This window comes from Pteropus vampyrus, unplaced genomic scaffold (genome assembly GCF_000151845.1).
Source record: "Pteropus vampyrus isolate Shadow unplaced genomic scaffold, Pvam_2.0 Scaffold146, whole genome shotgun sequence".
Lineage (NCBI taxonomy): Eukaryota > Metazoa > Chordata > Mammalia > Chiroptera > Pteropodidae > Pteropus > Pteropus vampyrus.
This window is the reverse complement of record NW_011888927.1, coordinates 5,543,679-5,556,007: the sequence shown is the minus strand read 5'-3', so window position 1 is coordinate 5,556,007 and position 12,329 is coordinate 5,543,679. Positions and strand designations below refer to the sequence as shown.

At 32.7% G+C, this 12,329-nt stretch overlaps 1 protein-coding gene across 1 annotated transcript in view; it reads right to left on the bottom strand.

Moving 5' to 3' along the window:
• DNAH7 (dynein axonemal heavy chain 7) overlaps nt 1–12,329 on the bottom strand; it is a 203,189-nt gene that overhangs the window by 117,123 nt on the left and 73,737 nt on the right. The window contains exons 25-28 of the mRNA XM_011369246.2: nt 10,616–10,718; nt 10,351–10,478; nt 4,112–4,324; nt 1,504–1,602 (exon numbers count right to left, since the gene is read on the bottom strand). Coding sequence (XP_011367548.1) covers nt 1,504–1,602; nt 4,112–4,324; nt 10,351–10,478; nt 10,616–10,718 — 543 coding nt within the window. The remainder of the gene's footprint in view (nt 1–1,503; nt 1,603–4,111; nt 4,325–10,350; nt 10,479–10,615; nt 10,719–12,329) is intronic.

Below are 12,329 nucleotides of genomic sequence, written 5' to 3'. Positions count from 1 at the left end.
CCCTTTTTTGATTTTTCAATTTTTCAAAATGACATTCAATATTATTTTATATTAGTTTCAGGTGTACAGCATAGTGGTTAGACATTTATATAATTTACAAAGTGATTCCCCCAATTATTCTAGTAGCTACCTGGCACTATATATAGGTATTATCACTGACTACATTCCCTATGCTTTACATCTCCAAGACTATTTTGTTTGTGTTTTCTAAATTAAAAAAAAAAAATTCTCAAATTCTTCCTATTTTTTATGGTTAACCTTAAAAGAAGCAGACATCTCCAGAACACATTTGGTATTCAGTAGTTTCCAACCAAGACCAGTTCCCTGCATTCTCCTGCCAAGTAAAGTTGGAAATATGTAGAGTTGTCCTTCTGGCTGTCACAATGGAAGAGGTCTATAAACACTGGGAGTAGAGGGAAGCAGGGATGCCAAATGTTCTGCAGTAGAAGGGATAGTCTCTCACAAGAATTAACTGTCCTAATTGGAAATGCCAATTATGCTTCATTTGTGAAATACTGTTCAATAAATGTGTACTGAATGAATGCACAACTGCAGGAGAATACTTCTAGTAAGGTGTATTTCCATCTTATGAAAATAAATATAGCTTTTGCTCCCTCAAAACTTTAGAAAGAAAATGTGTATCTATTCCTTGTAGCTTTGCTCTATAAAATATTTGCACTGCCAGCTCTAAATACTAAGGAAAGCTCCTTTCAGAATGATGCAACATGGTTGCTATGGACAGCTAACAACACTGGACCACACTATAGTGGCAGCGTCACCTCTCCCTCTTCCCATGACAGCCAAAACGACTTCAGTCCTTACTCATTGGAAGTTAACTGACTGTACTTCAAGGCAATATGTTAGTGTAACATCTAACATTTGTCGGGGGCCCAAGGTCCCCCTGAGTTCTTCTACATGAGAGAGGGAAAAGGAAAAGAATGACAGCAAATGATAATACAGAAACTTCAACCATCATTCAAATACTTCTTTTCAATTACTCATAATCTAATCTTAAAAATATGAAAGATTATTAAACTTAGTTCTTATCTTAAATTATCCTGAAAAAACAATTTCGTAAAAGCCTTTACATTTTTTAAAAGAAATTAAGCTTATTCATTCTTTTGTTTCTTTAATCATTAATTTAACATTTACCCTATTCCTATTTTGTGCAAGAGATTCAGTGCTGTGTTAGACTGATTACTTTCTTCACAGAGCCTACATTCTAGTGCAATTTATAAGCAAACATATTTTGTAACTTTCGTGTTCTCGTTATATTCTGAAGTAAAAAAAAAGTACTATTTTAAAACCTCAAGTTATTGAAAGTCATCTGAAGCAACAAAGTTAGCTAAACACACTTCAAATAAAACGTGGAATGATCTGTTTCTCTGTGTCATGTCATTGTTTTCTACAGTGGAAGTTTCTCCTAGGGAGTTGCAAATGTAGACATTTGATAAATACATTATTATAAGAGTTTTGATATATTGGAATAATAAATGTTCTTACCTCAAAGAGTGGTAAATCATGGGCCAAAAATTTTGGCAGATTTACATCAATAATAGATCTAAGCAGCAAAATTTCTTCATTTTCATTTGGATACTTCAGCTAAAAGAAAACATATTCATGATGATATCTGCATCTCTTAACTGCACCTCCTGCATGCTCACATACACACACAAGCACACAGGCCCTAGAGATAATTTAGTTCCATGCAAAATTGTTGTTTTTATTTATTTTCATTTAATTAGAATGTTATCAATCCTAGAAATGGACACTTATACTTGTTACATTCTCTACTAGTTCATCATGAAAACCTAGGTTGAACTAACTACTTTTTCACAGATGCTAAAAAGCTACTGGCCATGAATTCAACACAGCTTAGGATCTGCCTCTATTTTCCTTCTATTTTGGGTAAGAGTTTGTTTGTCTTGTACATTCAAGACTAGCAGTGGGTTGGTTAAGTGAAAATAATCATTAAAAGTGGGCAATCATTTTTAAAAGATGTATTTAAATTTAAAATATGAACATTTACTTATTTGCCTGTATTTTGATGCAAAGGCCTTTTCTCTGAGTGTACAGTTCTGTACCATTTTTCTTGCAAAAAAAAAAAGCAATAATGCATCATCTGCTCTGTCTAGTTTTGTGGAGTTCTGGTTTGTTTTGTTTTTAAAGGGGATAATGCTCTTCAAAGATACTTGTGAGATAATCTAAATGTAGCATCCTTATCAATTATTAAGGTTTTTTTCAGTCTTCTGTACTTCTCTTATCCACACCTAATTCAAATTCAATTTTTTATCATTCTACCTTACTGAATGAATCTTTCTTAAACAATGTACTTAGTTTTCATAAAAACAAAACTCTTCTTTCCATGCTTATCTATCATCAATTTCCTCAACATTTAATTAAATGACATAATAACAATAACATTTCTGACTGACTTCAGAAAGTTTCAGGAACAAGCAAACTGATTCCAGGTAAGGAGAACAGCTCATCTAATATAAGGTGGGAGGGCAGAACATCATGCTGCCTGCTAGCTGCATGCTCAGTATGAGAGTGTGTTAGTGTGTTTCACAGAGTGCAGACATCTGGCTAATGTACTAAGTCACTTAAGTAGAAGGTGTTTCAGAAAACTTACATTCAATTCCAAAACATCTATGGTAAACCCAAAGTTTACTAAAAATCTGACCTTGTTGTTCATGCCCATAATAAGGTTCACATAATTCACAAAAAGTCTGAACTTGGAATTATTTCTCCCAATTTCAATATTTTACTCAGCATATCATATATAACTTTTCCTATCATCATGTATTTAATTTTCCAGAACTCTCTTTCTTGTCTCTAGACTCTTTCTGCCCAGTAAATTCCATGTTCCTACTTAACTGGCTTTAACCTTACAATGTCAGCGATGTCTGGCAGTTAAGTTCAGCTGTCTCTGAATCTCCAGAGCTCCCAATGCCAAAGCTAGTCCTGCTCATATGAACTTTGTCTCTGGATCAATCTAACCACACATAAATTGGGAAGTGTCAAAAGTTTATTTTGTTATTTGAGAGGCTATTATTTTTAAACAAATGTTTAAATTGTTTCTTGATATAATAGAAACAAACTTCAAAATATTCAAAGCAACACATTCAACAATTCTAAATTAGCTTTTGACAAAGAATGATAGGATTCGTTTGCAGGATTCATTTGCTGCATAACTTTAACAACTCAATTCCATAGTCAAGATGTCAGTGATGACATAAACTAGGACATGCATTATCTTTCCCATTATCTGACCACAATGTAATCATGACATGCCAGGTTAATACAAATTGTTGCTTCTAGTTGCATTTGTTTATTGCAAAAAAAAAAAAACAGTAACATGTTAGGCTAATGTGAAATAGAATATCACCACTACATATCAGAATTCTTGGTAACGTTATTATAGAAGATAAAAATGCATGCCATTGTTTTTAATCAAGTAAGATATATTTTAACACCTTTATCTTCTACAAATCATGAACGTGAAAATTTTATAAACCCCAAGGTCATATTTTGCATTTTGCTATTACCTATATAGCCTATCTTGCTTGTTTTCATAAAGAACTAATGTACAGTTATATTTTATGGTTCCACAAAATATTTCCAATGAAAAGTTATCCAAGTCTTAAAATATTTAGGTTTTTCATCTATATAGTTATGACTTATACCATTTTAAAATGCAAACATATATTGCAAATTTATTTCTGCTAGTCTAGTTATCTGCAACTATGTAATTATATTAAGCGACAATGCTTAGGGACCTTTGTATGTATTTATTATTTCCTTTAAAGCTATGCTTGTTCATGTAGACTAAAAGCCTTCAAAATATTTCTCAGCAATAAGGTACTTTATTCCTTGGTAGTACCTACTTTCATATATTTAAAATTGTGGAACAGAACTCAAATCACTAAGAATTACATGTCTAAGATTTTACAAATCATAATATTTTCTTTTTTACAAGTGCAAGTAATCAATAATTGAAGTTTTTTTTTCAGTTGATGAAACCAACTAGTTATTGGAATTCTCTGAAGAGACATGGGCCTGAGATTTACAAATAGGAAATTTATGAGTAAAAAACAACTGAGTTCTCTACCTTTAGGTTCCCAGCAGCAGTAAGCACTGACTTCACAGCTCTCATTCCATAGTCATAGTGATGCTGTGATGACAACTGTTCCGAACATAAGCGATAAGTAGCCACAATTTTTACCGACAGTGGCCGAGCTGTGACAAACCCACAGGAATATAGGACTATTTCGGCAATCATGGCATAGTCGGGCACCATCATTGCTACCGTCCGAAAGAGAGCCTATGAGAGTGGAAAAAAATGTGCTTTTAAAGAGGCCATTATAAAATGAACAGGACAAACAGAGACTTGTGGTCATGGACAATAGACTAGTGGTTACAGATGGTGGTGGCGGGGAGGTGAGAAGATAGACGGGATAAACAGGATAAAGGGGGTCAAATGTGTGGTGACAGATAGAAATCTAACTATGGGAGCTGAGCACACAGTGTAAATATATATATGCCTTACTGTTAAAGTGTATAGCTAAAACGTTGGATTTTGTTAACCAATGTCACCATGAAAAATAAATAAAATAAATAAATAGGCCATTATAAAGATAACTCTGCTTTTAATTTCACAACATGCTATAATTTTATAACTTTTCAGTAATATTATTAAATTACAGTGCCCAAATCATATAGGTAAAGACACTTTAAAAATTAGCTTCTTTTTTTCAGTGGTACATATATACAGTGGAATATTACTCAGTCATTAAGAAAAGATGAAATATTGTCATTTGTGACAACATGGATGGACCTCAAGATAATCATGCTAAGCAAAATAAGCCAGGCAGAATAAGATGAAAAACACATGATATCACTTACATGTGGAATATAAACTTAAAAGCAACAAATAAATAGAACAAACAAACAGAGACTCATGGACATGGACAATAGACTACTGGTTACCAGAGGGTGGGATAAGCGGGGAGGTAGATGGGGTAAAAGGGATCTAATATGTAGTGACTTAAAGAAGTCTAACTATGGGTGGTGAACACACTACGCAACATATATATATGCCGTACTGTTGAACTGTACACTTGAAACTTACTGGATTTCGTTAACCAATGTCACCATGATAAAAATAAATAAATAAATATTTAAAATTGGCTTCTTGTTATTGTTATATAGTAAATTTATCATTAACTTTTTACATAAATATTTATCATTAACTTTTTACATAAATATTTTTCCTTAAATTGTGTTTTCAGAACACCTTCAAATTTCTACCATACTTAGCTCTTTGGTGAATTATTAATTCACATAAGTGTTAAAGTACCAATTAAGTTCTATTACTCTGGGGGAGTGACATGTTATAGGGAAAAAGCATTAGACTGTGCAGGGATGTCCAAAGCTGGGCTTCTCGTCTGGACTGATGAGGAAGTGCCTGGTGTTGGGAGGCTGGGCTCCAAGTGAGGCTCTCTAGGTATTTAATGAATTGTATAATTTGGGGTTAATCAGATAACCCATAATAACAAGATTACATTAGATATAAGGTATATTATTTGAGAGATTATTAAACTTTTTGAGTCTGCAGTCACTATGTCAATCTTTCACCTAGCAAAATAAAGGGGAAAAAACTGGAAATAAAATATGGATAATTATTAGAGATAAATCAATTTTCCAAATCGCAGAGATGTTTTTTCTCATGGTATTTTAAATATTGTGGGACAAATAAATGTCACATGACAGTAAGTAAATAAAAAACTGAATAGATTTTTAAAACGTAAATAATAAAATTTAAGTTTAGAATGTTGGTATGTGTCAGGACTTACTTCGATAGCTCATGCATTAAAACATGACATTCTTGTACTAAAGAGAGAAAAGAACAATATTCTAGAAAAATGACAATAGTATTCAGACAGTGAATGACAATCGTAATGAATGACAGTTATATTCAGGTAGTTTGCAAATACCTTCTGAGAATTAATTGAAATACCAAAAACCCAAGGAAGATAGAAAATAAGAACACCTTGCTTAAGTGATCTGTTATGTCTCTTTCAAGTTGAGAACTAATAGAAGATTTGCATCAAAGCAAAATCCTTCTATTGTGGTATGTTAATTACTAGCTAGAGGCCTTAGTTCTGCTATTTTATCAATAAAGTTACCATTAAAGAAAGGAAGGAATAAAACGTTAAAAATATATAGCTTGAACAAATAAAAATTTTGGAAAAAATAATGCAAGAGAATTACTATACAGATGGTACCTCTTTAAACCTCCTTAAAAGGGTAGGTTCTCAACAATTATTTTTTCTTTTTTAATGAATAAAAGAGAGAATGAATGAATGAACATAACAAATCAGTCAGTCAATGACTAGGCGAGGGTAAAATGGTTTTTCTACAATAGTACAAATTGCTACTAGGTTAGGGCCAATATCCAGGTCTGTGTGTTGTTGGTTTTACTCTGCATGATTAACAATAGGTTGTGGAACACTATCAAACAGACATATATATATCTCTGGCCAGGAGAAAAAAAAAATAGAGCAAGGTAAAACAGTTTCAATAGGTTATCATGATGTTCCATTTAATAGAGGTCCTCTACCAAAGATTTAATACTGATTCTTATTTATCACAGAGAAAAGCATCTGATCAAAATATTTTTTATGCCTAAATGTTATGGTGGTGGATGTTCTAATTCAATGATTCCCAAACAAAATGCGTGACATACTAATATGGGATGGTTTGATTTGGAATGTGTTGGAAAGAGTTTGTTAGTAATAGCAGTAAGTTTAAGAATAATTCAGTGCTGTTTAAAAAGTTAAATTGGATTCGAGCTTAACCAATGTCATACTTTCCTGAATGTAAAAAAAAGGAAAAAAAATAAGGAGATTTTAGATCCAGTTAACACACCAGGGCTTGAATAAATTCAAGGACGGGTAGTCGATGTGAGCATCACCCTCCATGTTTACCTCAGCAGAAACAAATGTATTCAAGACTAGTTACTGCTTCTGTTCTATTTGGTGAAAGAAGAAGAGTGGTATGTGAAGAAGTATGTATACTTCCTAGAGTGTATTTTCAAAGGATCGCATATTGGGTATAACTTAAAAAAAGAAAAAAACTCAAGCAATACTTTTTACCATTTCTTTCTTAGAGATTAGAAATAGATTTTATAAATATTGTGACCTGTTCATGAAAAAACTAAGTTCTATTTACGTGAAATCAAGGATTAGGGATCTACTTCACTTTTTTCCTATAAACTACTAAGGTGTTTCATGAGACATACTATCTGGAAAGCTATGTATCAGATTATTGACTTTGTGACATTGGAAGGGATAGAATAAGCCTATTTTACCAGGATTTCTAACATTTAACTATTCTGAAATGATTATTGAGTATTGATTCTTCAGAATAGTTTCAATATAAAATGTAGCTTCTCTAAAGTGGAGATGTGTTTAAGAAATTGCTTTACTACGCAAGTTTTATCTAAATGTAACAGGATATCAAAATGAGACTCTTTCTGCATGATATGATATATACCAGTTACTGAAGTATGTACAATCTGCAAAATTTACAAAAGAAATGTACTCGATTATGGAACCTTCTTATTTATTTGTAGATCACAAAATATTTGAGAGAGTAAGTGAGGAAGGAGGATTTGTGAAAAGATTTTCATTGAAGGGAGCTTCTGTTATGCTGGTAGTCCCCACAATATATCTCCTCCCTGCCTCCAAGTTCAGTGAGAGAGTGTGGTGGGTATCCCCCTATTTGGGGGGTTGTAGATTAGTGTCTGACTCATGTCCAAGAAAGCAAAAGCAGCATATGGCAGCAGAAATAATGCGGCCTTCACTCCTGGAGTTTTTTGAGACAAAGGATGCATGAGATACATACACTATGAACAAGAGAGAACCAAGCTGGAGCCATTTTAAGTCCTGCCCAAGATATTCTCTAGCAAGAAGAGAGCTCTGTGTGGAATCGCCCACCAGAAATCCAGGCAAACAGAAAGGATGACAACTAATGAAACAGAATCTATCACCCAAGTCTCAAGAGTTGCAAGTGGAGAAACCTAACACAGGAGTCCTGGAAGAACCTTTGGACATGAGCAGAATGGAAAGATTCAGCCATACACCTCTGCCAGGTCAAGGGGCTCCACCCAGAAGGTCATATCTGAACTGTATGTATATTCAGTGGTTCACTGCTAGCTTAAATGATGAGTGTGAATTTGTCAGGCAGGAAAGTGATGGTTTAGCAGAACACTCAAGAGGAGACAAACAGCAGGTGCAAAGGCAGGGGACCTTCGGTGGCTAACGAGGCCCAGTGTGACACACAGATGCAGGGAGATGGCAGTACAAATACAGCTGGTCCTAATACCAAGTCTCTTTTAGATCAGGCTAAGACATTTGAACTTCACAGTTTCTACAGGCAAAAAGAAGCCCAGCCGTTTTTTTTAATCTGGGAATTATATGATTCGATTTCTTCTGATAGCACTGTAATGGGAAATTTATTACAGTGAACTTCAGTGGCAAAGAGGTTGGTGACAAGTGAGCTGATGCAATAAGACATGCAAGAGAAGACTGAAGAGGGGCAGAAGCAAGGCGTGACAGTGGGACTGGACAGGAGTAATAGTAATTACAAGACTTTTGTGAATAGGATCCCTGTGTTTTGGCAACTGGCTGAATCACCAGATGAAGAAAGGGGCTTCAAGGATGACTGAAGACTGGTAACAATACTCTCTGGGCCTCAGCAGGGGTTTCTTTTCATTTTTCTTTTATTTTCTAAGAAATCTGTAACTCATTTCAGACCAAGACTTTTTTTAAAAATTGTTAGGTATTTCCATATATACTTTAAAACAGATGTTCTATAGCAGCTCTAACTAAGAAGACTGCACAATAAGAGGAATTTTTAAAAAGCTATCCGAATTTGATAGACACTTTGGCCTGAAGTAGAAGGAAAATACAGTCCTCTAAGAACTACAAGGTGAATATTTTGACACTGTTTCAACCTGCACAGTAAATAAAACCCTAGAAGTGTCAGCATAGGCCATTAACAGACTCAGTCAATAATGGTCCCAGCTTTTTATGATTAGCTACTCATAGATTTTTGACTTTATATATACAGACTGATCCTACTGAATGAAAGAAAAATATAAATGAGTAAATAAAAGAACTACAAAAAAAGAGCTTTCCAAATATAAGTCACACTGAAAAGTTGCAAAATGCTTCTTGGATAAAGAGGATTTACCTGTTTTTATTTTTTAATCATACATTCCCTTACTGAGGCAAAGTACTAAAACATCTAACCTATAAAAGTGCATGGAATGGAAATAAAAAAATAACATTTGGCAGTAATTAGTTGTATCAAAAGTCTTTTTGGTGGAAATGAAAATTCTTCATCTAGTGTGCGAAGCTGTCAGTCTAAGCACGTGAATAGTGGAAGAAATGCAGGATTTAGTCAGAAGACTTGGTTTTAGAGCTACAATTACAACTGCATTATTCCTCAACGTTGTTCTCTATACACCAGCCATACACACACAATTCACCAGAAAATAATATGAAATGTCTAACAAAGATATGAGGAAAATGTAGTATTTCACTAATAATTAAAGTTTTATTTTTAAAGTGAAGATTCTAGTCTATTCAATTAGCAAAATGTTTTGTTATTTTTACAAAAAATAAAATAGTGCTAGGTATTCATGAGAACTGAGAATTGATGTGGATGTAAATTGTTTCAACTTATCAGAAAACAATTTAGCAACATAGCTCTTGGTCCTACGACTCATAAAAGGAAAAATTTTAAAATATAGAACAGTCTTAAGTAAAAACTGCCCATTGCAATATTGTTTACAATGCAAGAAAACCAAAAGCAACCTAAATGTCCAACAGAAAGACATAGTTCAGTAAATTTATTTACAGAATTACATTTATAAAGATAGGAAAATGTTTATGTGATAAACTTGACAAAACACCCATTATACACAGTTGTCTGATTTCGGCATTTAAAACTGACATTTTAAAAGGCATTTAAAATTGGGGGATATAATCTAGTAATCATTAGAATGGATGGGTACCTTTTCGTTATTTCCTTTCTTTTCTAATTTTCTATAATTACCATGACTTTTTAAATATAAGCTTTGTAAATTGCATATGGTTAGCATATTTATTTTCTGAAGGTTCTCAAACCTTTAAAAATTATTTCCTAAAACAGTTTTCTAAAATATAACACCTAAAAGCAAATATTTTGGATAAAATTTAAGGATAGCATGTTCTTTGTTTTTCTATATTAACTTTGTAGATTACAGGAAGGATCTAAATGATATAATTGCCCCTTTCATACCTTCAGATTATCTGGCAGTTCTGAACGCCCAGCATACCCAGGGTTCATTGTTATAAAGACAGCACATGTGGGGTCAAGTTTTAGTTCAGTTCCTTCAAACACTAGTATCTCAGCACCTGCATTAATACCTGTGGGTAATCAAGAATGAAATGACTTAGCAATTCCATATATAAATGTGACTTGTACCATTCATTACCTTTTATATTTCTACTTTTTTCACATAAGTAGACAAACTAGCATAAGCAAAGACAAACTAGTCCATTACCTCTTTGGATGGTAAGAATTTGTTGAGCAACCACAGAAAGTACTTCCAAATCAATTCTGTTAAACTCATCAAAGCAAGCCCAGGCTCCACAAGATAACAATCCCTGGGAGAAAACAGTAATGAAAATTTTCGGTTTTTATCTGATTGAATATTACATTGAAATGTTGCATTTTCACTTGATCTTTTCAAGGATTTAATATCCTATTAAAAAAATTGCTATTCATCTTTATCTTAAAAGTGGCGCCTTTTTTTACCCCCCAATTCAATATCAATATTCTTCATGAATAAAGAGTTTGATCAACTGGAAAATTTTCCAATTGATTTTTTTAAGCTTTCTGTATATTTTTTGGCATTTGGATGTATACCTGTAATTTCAAAGCCTTTCTAACTTTTTATTTACAAGTTGATTTTATTTGCTTTTTCCATAGGGACTCCATAGAGTGGGTTGTGATAATCCTCTAAATAAGATGACTTCTGTTGCCAATGAGATTGCTTTGTGGTCTGAGGACCCTAAAAGCCAGTTTACATAATTTGAGGCCCTAATTTGCAATCCTAACTCACAGCTGTCTCACAAACATGTGTCATTTGTTCATAAGGAAAAAATGGAAAATCAAGCTTGAGTAGCTTAAATTCAGATTCACTTTTTAAAAAAATCAATTCAACAAATATTTGTTGTACTTTCTATAGATTGTACATATATGTGTGTGTTTCATTGAGTACCTGGTACATGCCAGGCATGATGCTTGGCATTTTGTATATATCTTTTATGTAAGGAAATTAAGGCTATATCATATAAAACATTAAATAATTAGTACTAGTCCACACAGTTGCTACTGGCTGAACTTGGATTTGAACAGTTCAGTCTACTAAAACACACTGGATTGAACATGAACTCTATACACGTCAAAGAATGTAAATTTATTATTCAGAGAAGATTCTATCTGTGACTTTGATCTCTAAAAATACATGATATAATAAAAGGCTTAGAAATCACAGACACTAGAATGCTTATGAAGTCACATACTCATTTTTACAGATTATAAAGCTCATTTTTAATAGAAAGACTGATGTCTTTTTTACTTTGTACCCCCATTATTTAGCATGATACTAATACAAAGTGTCTATATAATCAATAACTACTTATTGATGAGAAAATTTAATACTATTCATTATATATATCTAAATTAAAGAATTATGAATATCATATAGATTCAAAGATTGAGTACTATATATCAGACATTTCTTTAAGCTTAGCTTTCATAATGATTATCAACCTCTTAAATTTTGCTAGTTCTTTTTAAAATAATCATTACAACAAGGTTATGGATAATTACAGAGAATGATTATAATGGTAATTGGTCATTCAGATGTCTTCTTTTTAGTCATTATAATTTTGACTTTTTAAATGGTAATTGGTCATTCAGATGTCTTCTATTTTAGTCATTATAATTTTGACTTTTAAAAAAACTCATATTCTAATTGTTTCAATATCACAAATATAGGGTTGTTTTTTTTATTTTTTAATTCCAAGTTTGTTATAAAATGACCAGGCCATATTTCATCCAGGAACATATTTAGCCAGTTTACTATTTTGGGTAGAATTGGTACATTCTTTTTTGTTAGTTTGTTTATTTTTTTAAATGTTAACTTTCTCTGGAGAATTTTTAGAAAAGTAAGGATTACAGTTTTTAAATGTACTTGAAAAATTACAGAA